This window comes from Melanerpes formicivorus, unplaced genomic scaffold, assembly GCF_026170545.1.
Source record: "Melanerpes formicivorus ecotype bairdi unplaced genomic scaffold, bMelFor1.0.p_v2 SCAF_28, whole genome shotgun sequence".
In the NCBI taxonomy this organism is placed as follows: domain Eukaryota; kingdom Metazoa; phylum Chordata; class Aves; order Piciformes; family Picidae; genus Melanerpes; species Melanerpes formicivorus.
This window is the reverse complement of record NW_027142380.1, coordinates 4985873-5008832: the sequence shown is the minus strand read 5'-3', so window position 1 is coordinate 5008832 and position 22960 is coordinate 4985873. Positions and strand designations below refer to the sequence as shown.

The 22960-nt window shown below is 46.4% G+C and overlaps 2 protein-coding genes across 3 annotated transcripts in view; one reads left to right on the top strand and one right to left on the bottom strand.

Annotated features, from left to right (window-relative positions):
* The window catches only part of LRIG1 (leucine rich repeats and immunoglobulin like domains 1), a 101294-nt gene extending 97738 nt beyond the window's left edge, over positions 1-3556 (top strand). Inside the window, 1 exon segment of the mRNA XM_068154312.1 lies at positions 660-3556. Coding sequence (XP_068010413.1) covers positions 660-904 — 245 coding nt within the window. The 3' untranslated portion in view covers positions 905-3556.
* Positions 3557-6486: 2930 nt separating this feature from the next.
* The window catches only part of SLC25A26 (solute carrier family 25 member 26), a 91235-nt gene continuing 74761 nt past the window's right edge, over positions 6487-22960 (bottom strand). For both annotated transcript variants that reach the window (XM_068154313.1, XM_068154315.1), the window contains 4 exons: positions 21974-22043; positions 13194-13258; positions 11922-11995; positions 6487-6672 (listed from right to left, as the gene is read on the bottom strand). In XM_068154313.1, the coding sequence (XP_068010414.1) occupies positions 6576-6672; positions 11922-11995; positions 13194-13258; positions 21974-22043 (306 nt within the window). In that variant the 3' untranslated portion in view covers positions 6487-6575. The remainder of the gene's footprint in view (positions 6673-11921; positions 11996-13193; positions 13259-21973; positions 22044-22960) is intronic.

Sequence of the window (22960 nt, the reverse complement as noted above, 5' to 3'; positions counted from 1 at the left end):
GCCTAAGGGCATGAAGGACAGTGGCAGGGTTGGTTTGATAGAATAGAATAGACTAGACTAGACTAGAATAGAATTAGAATAGAATAGACCAGGCTGGAAGAGACCTTCAAGATCATTGTGTCCAACCTATCATCCAACACCACCTAATCAACTAAACCATGCAACCAAGCACCCCATCAAGTCTCCTCCTGAACAACCCCAGTGATGGTGACTCCACCACCTCCTCGGGCAGCCCGTTACAATGGGCAGTCACTCTCTCTGTGTAGAACTTCCTCCTAACCTCCAGCCTAAACCTCCCCTGGTGCAGCCTGAGACTGTGTCCTCTTGTTCTGGTGCTGGTTGCCTGGGAGAAGAGACCAACCTCTGCCTGGCTACAACCTCCCTTAAGGTAGTTGTAGAGAGCAATAAGGTCTCCTCTTCTCCAGGCTAAGCAACCCCAGCTCCCTCAGTGTCTCCTCATAGGGCTTGTTTTCCAAGCCCCTCACCAACTTTCTTGCCCTTCTCTGGACACGTTCCAGCAAGTCAACCTCCTTCCTAAACTGAGGGGCCCAGAACTGGACACAGTACTCGAGGTGTGGCCTAACCAGTGCAGTGTACGGGGCAGAATGACCTGCTGGCAGGCTATCAACTAACCACGCTGGTTCTTTGGGTTTTTGCAGGCTTTTCACAAGCAGCAGCAGCAGCAGCAGCAAAGCTGTCAGAGCTTAACAACCTTAATTCGGTGAGAGTGTCACAGGCAGGAGGGTCACTAAAGCAACTGAACGTGCTTCCTGAAATGTCCCCAACACTACTGGATTTGCAGAGCGAAGCAGAAGTGAAGCAGGCTCTCCTGTCCAACGGCTACACAGCCACGCCGTGCGACTCCGCTCCGGAGCTGAAGGTGCCGCACAGGGCTCTGGACTGAGGACAGGCTGCGGCGTGCACAGCACCCGGCAAGGCTGTTCTGTGGGATTGATTTTAGTCTGGTGGGTTGGTTTTTTTTTTTTGCACACAGTATATAGGCTACTTACTTCTACCTCAAATCTTGAACTGATGACCTGTCAAAGGCAAGCAGCTGAGGTATGAGAAACAAGCTTGTATGGGGAACAAACTCCTGTTCGAGCGTCATCTGTTTGTACATAGTTTAAAACTTCCCTGAGAAGTATTGAAGCGTTCAAAAGTTGACTTGCATATGAAGCACATAAATGCAAGGGATTATCCTGTAAAGAGAAAAGTATTTGATACAACTGTACATAAGAGTTTTCATATATAAATATATATATATATAAAAAAAAATATATATATATCTCTATCTTTTACAGAGGCTATTTTAATCTTTAGTGCATGGAAAACTGAGTGACATTTTACAGGTTTGGCAATATTGTTTTCAGTATCAGGTTGCTGTTAAAACTCGGTGAGAGAAACAATTCTGGTGCCTTAAAATGCATAAGCAGAACGTTAAAAAAGCCAGATAGATCCAAAGGGATTGTCCTGTTTGCAAGGGAAGTTCCTGGATATCGAGTACCAATTGGGTTACTTAGCACAAATTGCCTTCCCCTTTTGAAATTTATTGCACTTAAAACATTTCAACAGAGATTTTCAGCTGTTTCAGATGGAGTTTGTAGGGGAAAAAAACCAACCACCATGCAGTGAGAAAGGACAGAGCAACCTGATTGTGTTTTTCTCCTGTTGGTGGAAGAACTGAATTCCATTATTTCAAATTAATTCCATTTCAAAATTGCATAAAAGTTAGTGTTTGAGCTGTGACCGTGTGATACGTTGGAGTGGACCACCCAAGAGGCACTGAATAATGCAGCAACAGTGCAGAGCCCCAGAGCCCCCAGACAGGAGCTCTGCTCCTCCCAGACAGGAGGGCTGCGGTGACTGGGGAGCGGTCGTCACCAAAATAACTGATGCGTGCAGGGAGCTGCGGGGTGGGCTCAGATTGCACCGTTCCAGAGCATGGCAGCAGAAGGTGTTACCTGCTGGTGTCTGCTGTTACAGCACTGATCACCTAAAGAGCTCAGTGCAGACATCTCCCCTCCCAGGTGGATGTGGCTTTATCTGGATGAGGCGCAGATAAGGATACACAGCCTCCCGTGGCGAGGAGTCATCACCCATGCCAATATAATGTGCTTTCACACCCAACAAATCCATCTGTTCTGGAGGGGGGTTAGAAACCATAGAGCTGTTTTGACAACAAAACTAAAATCACACTCCTGACAGCTGTACCCTCAATTCATCTGATACTCTTTTTTCCACTGCAATCTTGTTGAACACCATTGCCCCCATCTGCAGCCAGAAAATAACTGCCTCCACTGGCTGCTGCTGCTCTGTGGAGCAGTCCTAGGACATTTGGAAATACTCACTGAGAAGGGAAAATGTTCAGTTATGGCTGAAGGTTCTCTGTTAAGGGGAAGTGTCCCAAGTATTTTTATGTGGTCTTTTAAGTTTATCCATGAATGGAGGGGAAAACACTTACCCAGCAAAATACATACCCACACTGGTCAGATCTTTGTCACGTCTAACTTCACTACAACGCTCTTTATTTATAGACAGGCTGCTTTCTGTTGGTGTTGGTACCTGTGGATGGAGGACTCCCTTCCAGTTACTTGTAATTTGAGTTCTGCTAACGTAAGGTTGCTAACTCTGGTGATGACTACTTTGGGGGAAGGTTTATTAGGGGGGTTTGTTTGGGTTTTTGTTTTTTTTTCTCTTAGGAGCAACTCAAATGCCAGTTCCACTGAAGCTGAGGCTGGTGGGAATCCACCTTTGCTAGGGGCTCAAAACAAGCATCAGAGAGCAGATCAGATAGAAAATGACATCTATTCAGCCCCACCACTTGGGGCTCTGCTGGAGCACTGCCCTGCCTGTGGGGTGTCAGCCAGCAGAGAGGTGCTACCCTAATGTGAGGTGCCCACTTGGTTTTCTTACAAGCTGGTCCTGTCCAGCCTTACCTTGAGGAGCCACCACATCCCATCAGGGAAAGACCCCTGTCTGCTGGCGAGCATCACTGCAGACTGGGCAGCCGAAGCGAGGCATAGTTGAGCCAGGTACCTGTCTGCATCAGCTCCTGACTATTGACACGTTTGCACTTTGAGACAGGTGGCCAATTATGTTGAGTGCCAAGTTTATGCAAAGCAAAGGAAATGGAGGTTAGAAAGTTATAAACTGAGCAGAGTTTTTTCCCCTTTACTGAGGGGAAGGGCATGCTGCAGCCTGACTGGCCAAGGGGAGCACAGTGGAACTGGGGACAGGGGGAGGATGGGAACGATTGGACTCACTTGCTAGCGGAAATGTCATCACCACTGCGGACACAAAGCACATTTGCCACGTTAACATTGGTTAATAATGTTTCTGAATCAAGTTAACTGCCTAATGTTATGACTTCCACTAAATATGTGAATTTGCTGCTTCTAAGAGGCAATGTGAAAGAGGAAGTATTACTTTTGTGTACAAAGTTATTTATTTATTAGAAAATTTGGTACAATGTTGTACATTGACAAACGTGTAAGATATTGAAGTGTCTAACAAACGGCATTGAAGTGTCTTTAATAAAGGTTCATTTATAATATTACAGCTGGTTTGGTGAGAGTGAGCTTTTGGGAGTTTCAGTTGAAAAGTCAATAAAATTCTAATCCATTGCTCTGCTCTTTTTCTGTCTTTCTCCAACTAAAATGCAAACTAACTGCCTGCCTCAATACCTGCTGGGGAAGTGAGGCCTACGGCTCTACCAGGACATGGTGGCGGTCAGCGTGAGACTCTGGCAGCTTGGCTTGTGGATGGGCTGGAATCTAGGGGCTGTATTGAAAGATGGAATAAAGAACTCATAAGAAATACATTAACTCTCTGGCAAGGGAAAACAGAACAGAGAGGGGTGTGCAGGTAAGAAAAACAGAGCCAGGATGGCACCAGCCTGTGCTGCAGTTCTGAACACCCCTGGCTTTCTCAAACCCAAACCCCACCCTGGATGGAGAGTCCAGAGGCAGCTTTGGAGATAAGCTGGAATTCTTGCTTTGTTTTGCCTTTTTTAAGTTAAACTATGAAATGTTTTTGCATGTAAAAAAAAAAGTAGTATTTCCTCCTCCAGTTTCATAACTTTGGGTACATAAAGCAGATTTTCTTCGACTACTCTGGTAAGTGCCTCAGCGTACGTAGGAGTTAATGCTTTTCAGAATGGAAAAGAGCCTTCAAGAGGCTGGTGCCAGGGCTGAGGTTCAGATTTTGTTATCCCATCTTATCCCAGTAATGGCCTACAATTAATTTCTCTTTTTTGTAAACTTGAAACCTGATTAAAACTGAAGGCAAACAGGCAGTAAGGGGAAAACCAACCACATTTTTCCCCCATCCCATAGTCCCCAAACTCATTTTCATTAGACAAATCTGTGTGTGCAGAAAAGCCCTGGCCAGGGCTCCCACGTGCCTGGTGCTGTTCCCAGGTGACCCTGTCCTTTCCATGGAGGTCTGGGATGCAGAGCTGGTCCATTAGCACTTGGGGTCCACCTTCCCCCCCAACACTAGCTTGGCTAAAACAGTTCTCCTGTACCAACCCTGGTCAGCAGGGAATGGGGGTGCAGTGGTGCTAAGGGTCAAATGATTCCATGGGAGTAAATAAAGGCAAAATGATGCCAAATGGCTGATGGCAGGATTATTTTCAGCTCAAGTAATTAAATGCACCAACTGCAGTACTAACACTCTCATCATGCTTAAAGAGCTTTAACAGAAAATAGAAATTAGCTTTTAAGACAGAGTAATAAATCTCCTTCCCCAAAAGCCCCTAAAATTGGTTCCACTTTACACACAGAACTTCGTAAAAGAGACAACCTTAAGAGTGGCAGAAGCGCTGCACTGTGCCATGGAAATGGGGAGAACCAAGCAGCCAATAGAGGACTTGGCTGAAACTCTCAATCTTAATTGAGGATTATTTTTAAGCATGATGTCCTCTGTTCTGTATGTTTTACTTGCCTGCCAATTATTTTCCAAGTCTTGGCCTCACAAAAGCCTCATTACTGTATCACGGCATGACAGAGTAATACAACATCCAGCCTAAGTAAGCCTGGCCTATGGTTCATGCACTAGCCTGCTCTGGCAGTTCTGCCTACACCTATACACCTTCCCAGGGAGGAGCACAACCTCCAAGTGAATTCACAGCGTTCCAGAAGAGCACATCATCATAGGCATGACATCAGATAACAGAAGCACTGCAATGGCCTGGAAGGTACATTGACAGCCCAGCAGGCACACCTGTGTGGTACCACCAGGTTGAAGCTGGTGGCCTGGGTCCTGCTGTGGCTGCACCAGCTGGGCTCTGCCACTCCTCTCACAGTGCACTGAGTCCCTGCTCACCCCACACAGCCCCTGTGGCAGCCAGCACCCACCTCCCCACTCCCATGGGTGAGGAGCTCCTTAACCAGGGCAAACATCTGAACAGCTGCTGCCTGACCCAGCCCCACTTTCCCCATCCTGATGGCACAGCCCCAGGAGGGTCATCTTGGTGTGTGCCAAAGGTGCCACTGCAGCAGCCTGGCTTTGCTGCCCAGACATCCCCATGCAAACACTCCACATCTAAACATCTCCAAGCACCACTTACACTACTGGTATAAACTTGGGGCCCCTGACCCCACAGTCTGGTGATCATTTTGAGTGAGTTCAGTAACACCTTCCCCCTGAGTTTATCTCTGCACCATTTTGGCCGCTATGGCTTCCATTTCCTACCATGAGAACAACAGCAGAGGTTTGCTCTGCCTGCCAGCAGCCCCCTGAGAGCCCTCAGGATCCATCTGAGCATCAGCAGGAGAACATGCAGAGTTCTCCTGCACTGCCTTCCTGGCCTGCCTGCCAAGCTTCAGCATTTCCAACCTCCTTCCTGCTCCTTCAGCTGCAGAGGGAGGAAGACCAAAAGAAGGCAGAGCTGCCTGTCTCTGCAGAAGCACAGCTGTAAAATAATACAAGCCCCTGCTTTTTCTGGAGAAATGTGAGTCTAATTAATAAAGCTGCACTGGCTCCCACACAGGAATGCTTGCTGAGCACCTGTAGGTATAGGCAGGAATATAAACTTCCCCCAACACAGCTCAAACCAGAAACAAGTGGATTGTTGTCTTCCACAAAGAGCTCTCCCAACCTGGAGAGCTTTCAGTGCTGTTGGAGGGCAGGGGGCTGTAAGTCAATCAGCCTCCTCCCTGACCAGAGAAGCCCTCCCCGGGTAGGAGGCAGGTGCCAGGGCACGATGAAAACTTGCTTTATTTCAGCCTCTCGGCCCAGCCCACGAGCTGGAGGTTTGCAAAACATTTCCTCTGCAGGAGTTCTAACAACGCCTTCCTCAGCCCCTGTAATTAGCTGTTTACCCCCAAAACGTTCCTTTTTTGGCACCATTCTCACAATGACCTCACTCATTTTCCATGCAGGAAAATTTCATGTTTGGGAAATTGGATTATTGGAGGATTTACTTTTCTTTAAGGGCGAAAGCAGCTCTCAGGCTGCGGAACAGCTGCTGCGGCACGGCCGAGGGGTGGCCGGAGGAAGGCTGCATTCGCGGGCGGGCTCCTCCCATACTCGGTGGCTTCTCCAGCTCTCCGGTGACCACTGGCGGGCCTGGGTCACAGCAGCAGCTGGCGAGTCTTCTCGTATGTCCCCAGGAAGATGAAGCCTCCCAGGCCGATGGCTGCCATCCTTGGGACGACACCAGCAAACAAGCTGAAGACAAAGCAAAGGCGGTTTCAGAGGAAGGGTGGATGCTGCCCAGCTGGCTGCAGGGGCCTCAGAACACAAAGCCAAGAAAAATTCTCTCTTGCCATTTCCTTAAGTCTCACCCCACTGCTCACTGAATGAACCCATCTGGACTTCCCTAAGAGCACTCCCAAGCCTTGTGATTTTTAACCCCACTCCACACTCTTCAGGTGCAGCAGCAAAGGTGCAGGAGGCTCTGGGCCACATGAGAGAAAGGGGAGCTCAGACACACCCCCACAAAAGGCTGCAGACAGATGGGAAGTGTCCCATCCTCAGCTGCCAATCCATCCTTGGCAGAGGGACCTCCCCTCGGCCAGGAGCTCCTCCACTACAGACACAGCCCATCTTACCACAGTGGCTTATTCCCAGTAACATCCAATAGTAACCAGCAGGGAGGGAGCAAGAGTGGCTGAGTGTTCAGCCGCCACGATTTTTAGGTGCCTGATCCCAATAGTTCTTGGAAGTTAACAGGAAACTCATGTAAAGCCAATTGCTCGACACATCTAAGCTCACAGTTGGTTTAACAGCTTCAGGATAGGCCAGTGTATCCTCCCAAAGGATTACAGGCTTCCTTCACTGCGAGCAAGGATTAAACATTAAGCTTGAATCTGTTTGGCATCCCACTGCTGATCTATTGTCTGCCTGATGGGAGCCCTTAGCAGTGCAGTCTGGCTGAGCTCCGCAGGGACGCTGCCATCCTCAGCTCTTTCTGAACACTGCATGGTCCTAGCTGGGAGCATGGCCACGGTGGGACAGGATGTGATTCCTGGTGAGACAAGGCTGTGCAGAAGATTCACACACTCCAGGGCTGCTCAGGAGCTCCCTGCCTGTGCCTGGCCACTCACACTGCGCTGGGGAAACCTCTGGCTCCAATAACTGGGTTTGGTTGTAATGAGCTTTGCTAAGGAGCCTGCAGCTCACGGGCAAATGGAAACATTTTATGGCTTTACTAGACAGCAATTGGGTCATTACCATAATGACAGCTTTAAAACAGAGTAATTTGTACAAGGCATGTACGGACAGAGCGCTGATGGGGTAAATCCTACGGTGCAGCATGGCTCTTGGAAGACACACACCATCCTTCTCCCAAATCAGGCAGCCCTCATTATGGAGCAGGGGCAGACATTCATTTAGGGAACAGCCCGCTTGAGACACAGCTATTACACAAACAGGGGCAGATAACTCACTTACCCAGGAGCTGCATCCCTGGCAACCTCTATTGCTAACCACTGCTTCCAAGAATCCTGGCCCTGCTCTCCCCAGTTTCCCTTTCCCACCTGTCCTTTCGGCCTCCCCAGCCCACACTTCCCCCATGGGCTCCTTTCTGCAGGAGGGCAGAGCCAACCAGCTCTGGGGCTGCCCTGAATCTGTAGAGCTGAGCTCTGTTGCAGGCCTGATCCAAACTGACCCCTGCTAAGCCACACTTGCGCTCATCAGCAGATGAGAAATTGTTGGTTTTTCTCTACAGGCCCCATCAGAAACTGCTCTGGTGGGCAGAGGTCTGCTGGCTGGCTGTTGTTTGTTACCTGTTTGCACAGATTTCACCTGGCACTGCACTCTCCTTGTCCAAGTTTTCCCTTTTGCATAAGCCATTCTCCCCGATGCTGGTCAGGTCCAGCACCAAGAACAGGAGGTCTTCACCCCCACCTTCACACCACTGAGCTGCAATGAATGCAGAGTGTGTCAGTGACTGGAAGAGACCAAGCACAGGCTTTCAGGTACAGACCCTGTGCTCTCCCAGCCATGTGGGGAATGGCTTGTTAGGACTCACAGTCCAGGAAGCATGTCTGAATCCCAGGGAGAAGTCTGGCTGCAGGTGTTAAACCCACCATGTGCCCTTGCTAACCACATGCATGCCCTCTGAGGGGCAGCTCTTCATTTCAGTGTTCCCAGCCCAGCAATACACCTAGTCCCAAGCTGCCAGCAGCAAAGGTAGGTGACAATTCAGCAACTCAAAGCAAATTCTTTCTCACTAGGGACTAACCAGAACCCCTGAAGTTATGCTTTGGAAAAGGCACTGCAGGGTCTGGACAAAGCATAGAGGGGCCAGAGCTGAAAAGGCACCATGTGCTTGGTCATACAATCTCCCACCAAAGAGGTGGCCATGCTAGGAAAAAACATCACTGACTGCAGCATTGCACTGAGCTTGCTCCTGCAGGCAGCTTGTGTTTGACCAAGCAGCAAGCCCTGAGCTCAGGGACTGATTCTGCCACTCACATCACTGAGATCACTGAAGTGTGGTTAGTGCCTGCTGTGCCATGTCCACCCTGACCAGGAAGTTCAGCCAAAGAACAGGACACCTGGTGCAAACCACCAGCTCTATCCCCAGCTATACAAGCTGTGAAAAGCCAGCTCACCAGATTTATCATAGGATGGTCTGGGTTGGAAGGGACCTCCAAAGCTCATCTAGTCCAACCTCCTCTGCAGTAAGCAGGGACATCCTCAACTAGATCAGGTTGGACTCAGTGATCTTTGAGGTCTCTTCCAACCTTAGTGATACTGTGACAGGCTGCCCAGAACCCTGTTGAGCCTCACCATGAATATCTCCAGGAGCCTCAACCACATCCCTGGGCAACTTGTTCCAGTGTTCCACTACCCTCATGGTAAAGAACTTGTTCCTAATATCCAATCTATATCTACCCTTCTCTAGTTTGAAGCCATTCCCCCTTGTCCTATCACTTCAGGCCTTTGTAAACAGTCTCTCTCCATCCTTCTTGTAAGCCCCCTTCAGGTACTGGAAGGCCACTATTAGGTCTCCCCAGAGCCTTCTCTTTTCCAGTCAAATAACCCTCATCTTTCTCACCAGCAAGTTATGAAGCTCCATCCACGACTTTCAACCACCACCACCCCCTTGTGAGAAAAGCAATTGGACAAGATGTAAACCTGCTTTTATGTCAATGGCTCATCTACCCTGCTGGTAAGAGAGAAGAGGCATGATGATTGGCTCATCCCATCCCTGTCCTACCTCCCACCACAGGCCTGGCTCTCCCCAGCCAGAAAGGGATGTGAAGTGTCGTGGGGTGAAGCGGAGGGATTTACTAGGTGGGGCTCAGGAAGCTGAGCCCTGCGCTCTGGTTTTAATAAGGTGGCAATAAGCAACGCGTCTTTTTGCCCTCAGAATTCCTCCTCTTCAAGTATGAGATTTATTAGGGGAGCCATAAATCATTTCATGTTGCAACTGGCCCAAAAGAGCCCGACATTTTTATTGTTTTTGATTAATAGATTTATAATTGGCAGCAGGCATGGCAGCCTCTGCGTTTATTTTTCCCAAGACTTTCCTCCTTTTCCTCGCAGCTGACGCAGCTTGGCCTCCTTCACATGTTACTTTTCCTCCAGATCACTTATTGTTTTGATTTGAGTTGCATTCCCTTTGGTCCTAGGCCACGGGTACTATCTTTAGGCAGGGTTTAATGTGGGGTTCTTTAGGAAAGGGCACTGCTGAAACAGCCTGACAACAACACAAACATACATTTCCCTTTTCTGCTGGTGGCTGGGGACGGGGGGGGGGAGGCTGCCACAGACAAATCTATGCCCCCTTCACATCCATCACAGTTCAACTGCCATCAGCAACACATGAGGTCTCATCTCCCTGTTCCTTTCAAAACATGCCCTAGAGTCCATCAAGCCATGCAGGACCCAAAACTCATCCACTGCTGTATCGCTTGGTTACCTCCAAGAACAAACCTAAGACAACCCAATCTGAGCACTGCCCGGGGGCACAGCTGGACATCTTCCTGCAATCGGTGTTCAGGAACTTCCTGCAATTTGTTTTGAATTATTTCCCACATGTGCAGAAAGAGGACTGAACTTTTCTTAGCTGGGTGAGCAGAGATCAGATGTTAAGGCAAAACTGTCCCCCCCAAAGCTGTGATGTGCATGCTGCTTTGAGCAACAGTTTACAAAAGGTAAACCGGCACCCTGAAAGCGTCGGCCACGTTGAGAGGATCAAAGGCCCAGGATAAATTGCAGCAAAGAGCCCCAAGTAAAGCTTCCAAAACCACCTCCATTTCTCTTCCAGGACAAGGGCAGGTGACACAAAAGCCCTACCAAAGGAAGGGCAGGCTGAACCTCATAGACTGGAGGAGTTGTTTAAGACATGTACACACTGCAAGTGGCCAGTAATTGGCTTGAGTCACACAATCAAAGAGGGCAAGGTATGGTAAAAAGCAGCAGCTGTCAGTAAAAATGCATCTTAATCTGGAAGCTCACAACACCTCAAAACCTTCCACAAACGACAGCAAGGGACTTTCTCTTCAAACCACCCCTCCAAGGTCAGGAGAACAATTCTTCATCTCAGGACTGGGTAAACTGAGACAGTCAAGAGATTGGATCAACATCACCCCAGACTTCCACAGCTGGTCAGAAGAAAGTCCAGGAGATTTCTACACTCTAGCCACAGCAGGAAAGCCGCCAAGAGCAGCTCTGTGGCTGCTCAGACTTAGATTCTTTGCACTCAAGCCTGTCTCCAAAAACGTATTTTTGCAACAACTGCCTCACTGAAGAAATCCAAGCTGGCAAGTGCTCAAGCCTGGACCTGACAGGAGGCTCAAAGGACAAGTCAGGGAGCACTTGGCTCCCTTCCTTCTGCTTCAGCTTGTCCCTACTGCTGGCACCACAATGACACTGTCCACTCTCACCACACTTCATGAGTACAGTGAATATAAAGGAACAGAGGAGACCTTGCTGGTATTATAACTCAGTAGGAAATTGGCAGGAGGAAGAAAGGACTGTCCATAGGCAACATGTAGCTCCTGTGCTAGCCTTCCCTGAAATCTCAGGAGGGGTGATTCTCACACCTCAAGATGGAACTGTGGCACTTGCTGCCAGCTGATGTGCATGCCTGAAGTTTAGATGGATACAACACACAAATGCAGATGCTCATGGATTAAAATCCCCTGTGGACTAATTCAACACCAAGCCACCCTCACCTCCACAGCCCGGAGCTCAGCTTAGAGATTGTGCCACAGATAGACTCAATAATGGCCCATGTCTGTGTTTTCTCCTGGACATTGCTCCCAGCCTGTGCTAAAGCAAGGACACTGGATCTCCTTGAAGGGACTTGTTCTTAGTTACCTGACGGCTGTTCCCTGGCCATGTATAAGACAGCTAGAAGTCTTTGCTGTATGATGTTACTTAAATACAAGCAGACCACCCAATCCTCTCCCACCCCCTGACACTTACAGAGATACACCAGCTAGCATGTAGCATGTCCTTACCCCGACAGGCCTTGTGTCCTCCAGATGCCACCCAGTGCAGAAAGAACATTCCCACTGGCGTTGCTGGAACCAGCCTGCACCACAGAGAGAGAGACCTGAAACTGCTGCAGAGAGGTTTAGGTATTTACTGCCCTTCCTGTCCCAGGTTAGTGCTACAGTACAGGAATAACAGACATCCTAATGGCTTCCCTACCTCAAGTCTCCTTGTCCTTGTCCCCAGGAATGAGGCAAAGGGCAGAAAAGAAGGCACAGCTATTAGGGTTATAAAGGTTTGGATTGGAGGGCTCACTGGATCCCAAATCCTTGGAGGTGGATCATTGGATTTGAATCACAATGTGGACAGGATAGGGAAGTTGAATTACAAGGATTCATGGAACAGGATCAAATTACCAGGAACACAGGAGTGGATTCCTTCCCCAACCAAACCACATTAGTGTGGATTTTTTTATCCATCTCAGTTGGTTACTCCAAAGGCAAAGGAGCCACAGCAGGTACAACACCCAGCAATGAGATCCACGACATAGCAACATGGTGAGCACAGGCTAGCATGACTGGGCTGAGGAGGTGCACATCATCACCAGGAAACACCCCCCTACTGAGGGGCATCAGCAACAGGGTAAAAACCACCCAGAGAAATTCCAGGATGCCTGACCTTTGCCAACACAACAGCTCTTTTCAGGACAAGAAAAGGCTTTAGGAATATCCATCTGCTGAGGGCTCTTAGCTATGTGTCTGCTCTGCTGCGGGTCAGCAAGATGCTGATGGGAACACCAGGCACACCAGCAATTTAACTGCTTATTAAACTTGGTGATCTTATAAGCAATATTCCTTCTGCCCTGGTTGGCAGATGTAAGCCATCACAATCTGTGGCTTAAAGTTTTAGGACTTTAAATCCAAGTCCTTCTCTAGAAAACACACACACACTTCAGCCTGACAACTATCAAAACAAGAGGGTAATAAATCCCTGATGGGCAGTTTGATTTTGGGTGTCTGACTCTGCAAGAATTTTCTCCTGAAGGCACTGCATAAGGCTCTGGAAGTCTTAGCACAAGCATGAACCCTTCTCAGGCAGCTCCTTTGGGAACACAGCAGAATAGCAATTCAAGGAAAGGAACACAACAATTTCATCAGTTCTGCATGCTGTACCTGTTTGCATCTAATCCTGCCTTCAAGGACAAGAGCACAGACCGTTATTAACAGCTGCTGGATTGCATTCTGTAGTGACCACACAGAGCCATTCACCTGCCTGTCTGCTGCCTCCTTCCCTCTTACCTTTGCCAACATAATTCTCGTCTTCGCTACGTCGAGAGGTGTGGTGACTGCAGCTGCAAATCCACCTGAGCAAAATGAAATACCAAACACAAGTGAGACATTGTTGGGTGAATAGGAATGCCACACTGCCTAGAATTCCCAGTGCTGTGGTCAACACTGCTCTATTATTAATGCCTACAGCACATTCCCTCATGTCAGGGCCCAGGTACATTTTATTCCTGCGCGCTGACTTAAGCCAGCTCTGCACTAGTTAACTGTAAATCCCAATACCTCCAGTGAGATCACTATATCCCTACGGTTTGGATTCCATACACATAAGGAGAAGAGCTCTATTTCCAACATCTACCAGGAAATTTGAAAGGAAGATCCTGCTTACTCATTTGCAGAGACAGGAAAATAAGCCCATCACACTGCCTGCTGCCCTTAAAGTCTGACCATTCAAATGCTAGAAAGACAGGATAAGAGGAAAGGCATTCCATGTCCAAAACACACATGCTTCAGGGGCAAAGCTATCTAAAACATACAGACTGGATCTGGACTGCAACTGTTAGACCTGGGACTCTCAGCTGGTGTTCAGGATGGAGCTCATCTCCAACTAATTAACTCAGCTTCATTTTGGATAATGACAACATGACGCTGCCCAAAGGCCTTTGGAAATTGCCAGAAGTCTGCTGCCACAAGTACCATCTTCCCCTCACAGGCACTTTTATTCTCTCTAATCATTCCCAAACTTAACCCTTGGAGCTGATTACTTTCACTTGGAGCAGCCAGCTCAGCCTGTGGCTTTCCTCCTGAAAACCAGAAATCCTCAGCTTATCCATCTGAATGTCTCAGCCACAAATGTGTGTGTGTCTGTCTCTATATTTTAACCCTGTGACTACAGCTTGGCCTCTGGTGCTACCTAGGGACCAGCTTTGCTGCTTATTCTCCCAGGATCTTATTCCCTTTGCCTTATTTCCCCATCCTAAAATTAACTCTAATCTCTCTCTCCCTCCTCTGTTCTCAATATTTCAAGCAAATAATTCATGGTTGAGGAAGAGCCAAATTGAAGGAAACTGTTAAAATGCAGATGCAGCCCAGCAGTAAGTGAAGAAAGGGAAAGAAAGGGAGAAGAAAGAAAGGAAGAGTTGTTCTGAGATCTTTCTTCTTCCTCCTATTTTTTTTTTTCTCTCTGTAGCTTGTGTAAATCCTGTATCTTCTACACCAGAGAAAAAAGTGACTCCAAAGGCTGAAGCCTCCACAGTACCCAGGGAATAAGCTAAAAATAATCTATTTTCTGTTCCAAGTTTTAAGGAATGTAGAAAATTTTCTCTTTTCTTGGGATGGGAGAGAGGAAAAGCATCTATAAAAACGGTAAGTAGTGAGACAATCCATCTTCCCCACTGACTCATCTTTTCACCTGCATCTCTCTCTCTCAACCACCTCATCTTGAACACACTAAACCTTGCTTTATGTCAGAAAGGAGGCTGGGCCAGCTGGCACATTACATTGACTTCTTACAGTTCATTAGGGAACATCCCATGACATTCAGAACACGCACATGCTGTCCCCTGGATCTCAAACAAGAACAGCAGTTAGTGTAACTGAGCTGAGTTAGCCAACAGCTCAAACCACCTGGTTTAGGAGCAGCTTCTGCTCACCTAAGGTTGGGCCCATTGGCTTCACACTGCCGGAAGCTTTCTAGCAGCGATACTCCACTAAAAAGCATAACAAGGGTCTGCATTCAAGAAGCCAAAGCAGAAACTATGAGCAAGTTAAACTGAAGTCCAGCCCATTCTTGGACCTTCTTTAATGTAAAAAATCGTTGTATTGTGAGTCAGTTCTTGAGTAAGTGACCCAAAGGCTTTGAGAGAGTGGTCTGGATAGAATCTTTGGTACTCATGTCAGCAATGTATTTTTAGAACAGTAAGGAAAAAAAAAATCTCCACGGAAAATAGTGGCTTTACAAGTCTGGCTGTAGAAGCCTTTCCTTTGCCCAGAGACCAAGATAAAGTTAAACAGTGAGCCACATGGCTGTCAGGCCTGTATTGAGCAAAACAAAAATCTAAATGCATCACTAAGCTACAGAGTTGTTGGTAACACTTCAGCAGACTTATTTCCCTTCTCAGATCCCAGTGATTTTTAAAATGCATTCAGTTCCCCCAGTTTCACAATGGCAAAAGCTTCAATCTTGGCTGATAAAAGTGATTACAACAAACACAACCTCTTCTGATACGATGTGGTGGAGTCACCATCATTGGAGGTGTTTAGGAGGAGACTGGATGGGGTGCTTGGTTGCATGGTTTAATTGGTTGGGTGGTGTTGGATGATGGGTTGGACACGATCATCTTGAAGGTCTCTTCCAACCTGGTCTGGTCTGGTCTATTCTATTCCTATTCTATTCCATTCCTATTCTATGCCATTCCCATTCTATTCCTATTCCATTCTATTCCTATTCCATTCTATTCCTATTCCATTCTATTCCTATTCCATTCTATTCCTATTCCATTCTATTCCTATTCCATTCTATTCCTATTCCATTCTATTCCTATTCCATTCTATTCCTATTCCATTCCATTCTATTCCCAGAAAGGCTGTTTATCAAGGCTCACTGGTTTTCATTCTTTTTCCCCAGCTAACCTCTGGATCTTTCAGATTCTTTCTGTTATTAAGATTTCTGTTTCTTTTTCTCCCTCCCTGGGAAGTATTTGATACAGATTTACCAATCAACTTAAAATGACAACAGCAATGAAAAAAAAAAAAAAGCTTCAATAAGCACAACAAGCAGCAGGATGGCAGCTAAATTAAGTGCAAGTTTATATATGCTTGACAAAACCAGAAGATTAAAGCTAGCATTTTTGGGGAACCACAGTTTATTGAAGGCAGGGAGTCTGACAAAATGCATTTACTCCAGCCTTAACCCTAAATGTCCAATGGAATTTTAGAGTGACCTCTTCAATGTCAGTACACAGGTATCCAAGAATGGGGCTACAGTGCCAGCAAGGCACTACTCAGTCCCACCTACTACAGTATGACTGATTCTGACGATCAGATCAATACAACGGATACAAACTGGTACAGCCAGAGTACGCACATTCAAATCAGAGGCTTGTGCACTGCACTAAAACTCAATAAGGCCCAACAGATCTTTGAATCATAGAATCAATAAGGTTGGAAAAGACCTCAAAGATCAAGTCCAACCTGTCACCCAACACCTCATGACTACTAAACCATGGCTTCGAGTGCCATGTCCAATCCCCTCTTAAACACCTCCAGGGATGGTGACTCCACCACCTCCCTGGGCAGCACATTCCAATGGCTAACAACTCTCTCTGTGGAGAACTTTCTCCTCACCTCGCGCCTAAACTTCCCCTGCTGCAGCTTGAGACTGTGTCCTCTTGTTCTGGTGCTGACTGCCTAGGAGAAGAGACCAACCCCCTCCTGGCTACAACTTCCCTTCAGGTAGAGAGCAATAAGGTCTCCCCTGAGCCTCCTCTTCTCCAGGCTAAATCACTCCTTCAGGCTATTCCTGCTGTCACTGAATTCTTCACAAAGTGCCACTGGACTCTGCTCAACTACTCAGCAACCAGGAAAAGCAGGTATCAAAGTATCAGTGGGCAAGAAAGGTCCAGACACATCCAGCCTTACACTGCTGACCACTCTGGCTTTTCTACAGAGCTGACAGAGGAAAAGGAACCTTTGCTGATCATCTGCACTCACACTCACCACCTTACTCCAAAAGAAAGCTCCTTTCTCCCTTGCCCTAGAAGGATCTGGTGATGACTAGGGCTCAGCAACTAGGCATAAAGATTGTTTTTTACATGGGAAAAGGTTCTTGGTTTAATACTTTTAGCAGAGTGACAAACTCCTCTATTGGAAAAACAAAGCTTCATGCAGTAGTGGAAAATTCATCACCTGTCTCCCAAGTATTACAATGGGCACTGTATATTCACATCAGCTCTGCTGCTAAACTTTACCAAGCCCAGGCTGTTAAACAGAAAATCCCTCTGCTGCTCACACTTTCCCAGAGACCAGTTGTTCATGGAAGTGCTAGTGACAGACATCTGCACAGGATGATTTACTCTTATTTCACAGTAAGAATAAAAAGCCATGAAGACTTGGGATATTCCCTTAGGTTTGTGCTGGCATTTCCTACCCTTTAAAGCTGTCACATGCAAATAAAAATTGAGAAGCCTCAAACAGAGTGAATTACTTCACCTGAGAACAAAACATAAGCCTAGGTCCTTGCAGTAAGGTGGCTGTCAGCAGAATTTGGTGCTGCTATAGCATAACGTTTCATGGGTTCTTTGTCGCAGTCCTCAACTATCCTATGAAGGAAGCTGCTCTTCAGTTTCCGTATGGTTTTCCACCCCCCCCCCTTCACCATTTTAACTTCTCTTTACCCTTTCTAAAAGGTCCAGACAACCCTTTTGGCCACCACAGGAGATCCTTCTGATTCTGTATTTCATTCATCTGGCCAGACCCCTGGCATTCTCCTCTGCAACACCAGCTCAGTTCAGATGGTGAAGCTCATCTCGAGACACAGGAACTTGTGCTTGACTAATGATCTTGTTTGAATTAGCCCACTTCAGGAAATGAATTAAAAACCCAAACCAACCCAAGCAGAGCTGCATTTTTCCTTGTCTTTGCTACTCTTTTCTGTACTGACATCTGAAGGTTACTCAGGACACATTGAGGACTGGATCCCAAATCCAGGCTGAAAAACTGAGTTGCACAGGTCCAACACAAAACTTTACAGCATCGTCTTACACTGACTGATCACAAAAGGTCTTTTTCATAACTCTTCAACTAACCAGTTCTTATTTGAACTTTTATTTTGTTGCTGTTATGTTACATTTCTCTAAAAGGAAGATTATTGTGGTCCTTTATCACTGTGGGAACACCTGCCAATGGTAGAGCAAAGTGACCCAAGAGCCCAAGCAGAAATACCAAGAGGCAAAGCACTGCTCCCCCAGCAATTTAACCAGTTCAGGGTTAGAAGCATGGTCCAAGCAGACACCACAGGGAAATCTTGAGAACTACTCAAAAATTCATTCAGAGCTATAGAGTTAAAGAGGCTTTTAGACACAGTGTGTAATCTTGTCAGAGCTGATTAGACCAAAACAAAAGTGATGGGAAGTCCTCTCTGTTAATGTGCAAAAAGCTCTCGTTAGTGCTTTATTATGCACTACACTTGCACCTCTGTTCTCAGTGACTTTGTCACCACAGAGCATTAATTATTAATGTTAAGCCACACTTTTTTTTTTTACCATAGGGAGAAAGAAGGCATCGTTAACAGAGGCAGTTTTCAATCACATTAAATAGACACTCAGGTGCTTTGATGGCCCAGCTGCTCCAGGGCAGTGCTTTCCTTTCCCAACAGCTAATACCCAAAGGCTGGATTTCCCTATGACTGGCCCACTTCCATAGAAGCTATGAAACCCACCCAGAAGCTCTTCTGGGACAGCTTGCCCTAGTATGTGCAGGGCTGGGGCTCAATGCTCCAGTCAAGCAGCCTAAGTCCTGAGAAAAACTGAGCATGGAGCACAACCACAATCATTCCTGGCCTGCCCACTGCATGGCAGGGACATGCTTCCCCTCCTCTACCTCCAGCCTGCCAAAGCCTATGCCCAAATCTGGGCTGGTGTCCAAACAGCTCAGACATGAGGTAAGGTTTGGTTCAAATGCAACCTCAGGCTCAAAATATCATACAGGATCTACCTTTGGGTTCCTCCCCACTGGCTGCTCAGATATCACCTTCTCTGACTCCCAGACTGCTCCAAACATCTCCTCTGGTTAAGACATCAGAGATGTTGATAAAGCTGGACAAGGCCTCCAGGGATTAAATTATAAGCAGATGAGACAGAGAAGATTCCAAACCTCTGATATTTACGCTCATGCCTGTTATGTTTCTATAAAAAGCCCATGGATCACACACACACATCTTACACATGTGTGCTCAACAAGGAAGCGCTGGGCCTCTCTCAGAGCTTTGGCTGGAATCACTGCCATCTCACAGGCACTGGGGATGGAATCCAATACATTGTTGCTCTTTGTTCTGTCCTCGCCAAATAATCAGTTATGATTTAGCTAGGAACTAACCGATGCACACAGATACACACTTACATGTGTGTGTGCCATAAAGGCAAGTCAGACAGGACTTTCTTTCAGTTTGTTTCAGCTCATTACCCTGCCCCTCAGGACCTCTAACATATTTTTAGAAAGCACTGAATTCAAGCAAAGAACACAGGAGAAAGTGATTTCGCCATTGCACTGCTACCATGGTGGCATTTGACAGCATCTCTGTGTTTGAAGGTTGTTCTTTGGATGATCTTCTCCTTATAAGGTTTATAACATGATGATTTTAAACCACTTGAATGCACACATCCATCTTATTTTAGTCACAGGGTGCTGGCAAGGATTTTATTTATTTGTTTTGGGGTGGGAAGAAAGGGATAAAGAGCTTTTTCCTGCCCTTGTTTGAAGCTATATGTAGCTAGTTAATAATTTTTAACTGTAGAATCTGTTCTTCAGAGAGCAGGAAATTATTTTTCCACTGCCCCTGTTCAGGAAGAGGCTAAATATTTTCAGTGCAACAGAATGGATGCGGTACCAGATTAGATCAAACAAGGCCTGCCTGTTCCATGTCTGCAGAGGAAGGCAATGGAGATGGAAGGGGAAGATTCTCATCCAAAAAGAGATGAACCTCCTAAACTTTGAAGCAGGTCCTCAAAGGACACAAAAGAAAGGAAGTTTAAATTAGCAGAAAAGAAAGCACAGGGAAACAAAGAAGGAAAACCATGGTTGAGGAAGTGGAGCTGGAAGGACAACCCAGAAAATATTTATCATCAATCACAATACAATGTACAAAATAGGACTGCAGGTCTGTAAAGGTTTGTGCTTGGGGAACAGAGCCTACAAAGAAAGCTAGGCTGAACTGTCTCATCTACCAGCACCATGGACCATGGAAGTCTCTGTGTTGCTCCACAGGAGACACGGTGTCTCCTCTAGGGCATTATTAGGTCTCCCCAGTGTCTGCAAAGGGCAGGGCAGTGAAGCAGCCATGCACAGTCATACCTCTGGAAGTTCCTTCTCCAATATTTCTTCTAGAACATGAGCAGACATCACTGAACAACCACCAAATAGCAAGTGCAAGCACAAGTGGTCACAGTCAAGACATACATAGAAGGAAGCCGAGGCACTGAGCTAGATTTCCAATTGAGGCATCAAATTGGACTTGAGGAAATTACCCTGCAAGGCCTTGGGTAAATCAGATAACCTTTCCAGTTCTCTGAACATGCCTGAACACAGTTTTGGTATTAATCTGACTGCAAAGAAATCAGCAAGGCTAAATTAATGATCCTCTATCACACCTGCAGACATACAGATTGCATTTTAAAGCTTTTTCAGTATGATAACTTGCTTGTTTTAAACTGAAATTGAACAATCTGCTTCACTCGCTCTGATCTCATTTGCGCGTCGACAGTCAGTGTAAAACCCAACAGCAGACCACATTTTAAGCAGAGTAAAACTCCCTTCTTATCACACAATCACAGAAAATACAGCTGGGCAAGACCACAAGAGATCATCTCAAATATCCCCTCTGCCCCCAGATGGAATCAGTTCTACCTAAACCATTCCCTGACTGCTCACACGCCTGGCCTGCTAAGCTGTGTGCAGCTGGAGCCACGCTCCCTTCTCCCAGTCACACAGTTACCAGCGCCCATCAAACCCAAGCTGCAGTCTCTGCTGGAATTCTGCTGCTATTAATACTTCAATTCCCCTAACAGAGCTTATTCTGTAAGAATTACATACGAAGTCAGAGCCATTGCGTCGTAAGTCATCAAAGAACAAGCTTTGCTTTTGATAATCTCTATTTCAAGAACCGCTATAATTTCTCTTTAAACAGGAGTTATTTTTTTTTCCACACACTCTGTTACTGGTTTGGAATCTCAAGATGTACTTTAGTTCCTTGGGGGAAAGGCTCTGGCTGCCCATCTCAACTACTAATCTGTTTTTTCTATTAAGACAGTGGAGCCTCTCCTCCCTCAAACTTGTCAGCTATACTGATGAGTCATTAGTTTTTTTTCCCCCTCTTTCTTCTTCCTTTTTTTTCTTAAACAACTACAGTAGGCTAAAAATCAAGCAAGAAGCCTACTGAAGAATTCAATCAACTTTTGGCTTGTTTGGTAATAAATAGTGCAGCATTGTATTCTGCCACTCTTTATTCTTGTTCTAGTGTCTGGAGATTGCCCAGATGTTTCGTCCTCCATGGTTGCCTTCTTTTTTCTGGCGGAAGGCTTTTGCCTGCAGGCTGTGCAGCGCTAGCCTCTGCTCTCCTGACTCTAGTTAATCTACATGGCTGTCAGAGCTGTCACATGAATGGTGAATCATGGCCTCTCGCTGCAATCACTTCAACCCCTGGGGAAGCGCTCAGAGCAGACAGCTGCACAACCCCCCCCCACCCAAGCAAAGTTTCTCCTGGATGAGGATTTTACAAATCAACTTTGAAATAATGGCAAAGCCTGACTGACAGGCCCCTGGATTTTAAATAACAGAAATTTGTCAAAAACAAATTGGTTGTCTTTCAAACAGACACCCTGGTTGAGTCTTTTCTGTTTTTTTTTTCTTTCCCCCTTCTTTCCTTTGCTGACTTTCCTATTTCCAAACAACAACTGGATCCATTTTCTTCTAAACAAACTTGAATTACAAAGGAATGTTGTTCTGCTATACTTAATAGATTTGCACATTTTTCTCTTTCTTCTTTAGTCTTTCCCAGTGTAACATATAATCCTTTGCACCTGCAAAAGCTCCACAGACTGCTGACTGCCAAGAATCCACCACGTGACCCTGCTTCCATGACCAGAGATCCTGTGTTTAAAGAGAAAGGAAAATAAAAAGTTATTAAATGTTTGAATCTAGCTGATCCCCATGTGAGTTAACTCCGAGGATGGGAACTTAAGTGAAAAGCTATTTTTGTGGCATTTTTCAGTGATGTAATAAGTGATTTTTCCCAAGGAACTTGTGTACATGAACGAGCAGATGGAGTGAGAAAGATGTCTGGAAGTAAGGAGGGCTTGAAGCAAATTGCTTTCAGGGATTTCATATGTATGTATTTAAGCCTGTGGACATGCAACTTCGCAAATATTTTGTGAATTTATTTTCTTTTTGGCAGATGAAACGGCGCAAAGCAAAACACTGAGCATGCAAGAACCAGTATCAGCTCAGCCCAGATGTAGCAAAGACTCCCATTTAAAATGAACAGTCCCTAGCACGACAAGAGACAAGTCCTGTTTGCCCCCAACATTTCTTAAAGCAGTCCTTGCCCTCACACTCCCCAAAATCCCCTGTCATTACAAAATTACTCTTATCACTCCCATTATAGCCCAAAGCAGGTGTGTCTCTGTTTTTCACTTGGCGTCATTAGGGACCACACACCCTTCTCCTCTCCACTGCTCCCACACACCATGCTCCAATCCTTTAATTCACAGTATCATTTAAACATGCACACTGAAGAACACCAACGAGAGCAGCACCTTCTAAAAACCACCTACCCAGAACGACGTCAAACAGTTTGATGAGTCTGATCAGTAACAGCAACAAAGGCCAACTGGAATGCGTGCTGGAATGATTTTTATCATACCAGCTACGGTCACTTTGTTCTCTGCTCCTCCACTCAGCTCCATCACCCATTTCCCATCTCCTGAAATGCTTAACACTGGAAGTACTCTGGAGGAGAGGTTTCTGGTTTATGATGTGAGGATCAGTGCTAAGCAAAAGGAGAAGGG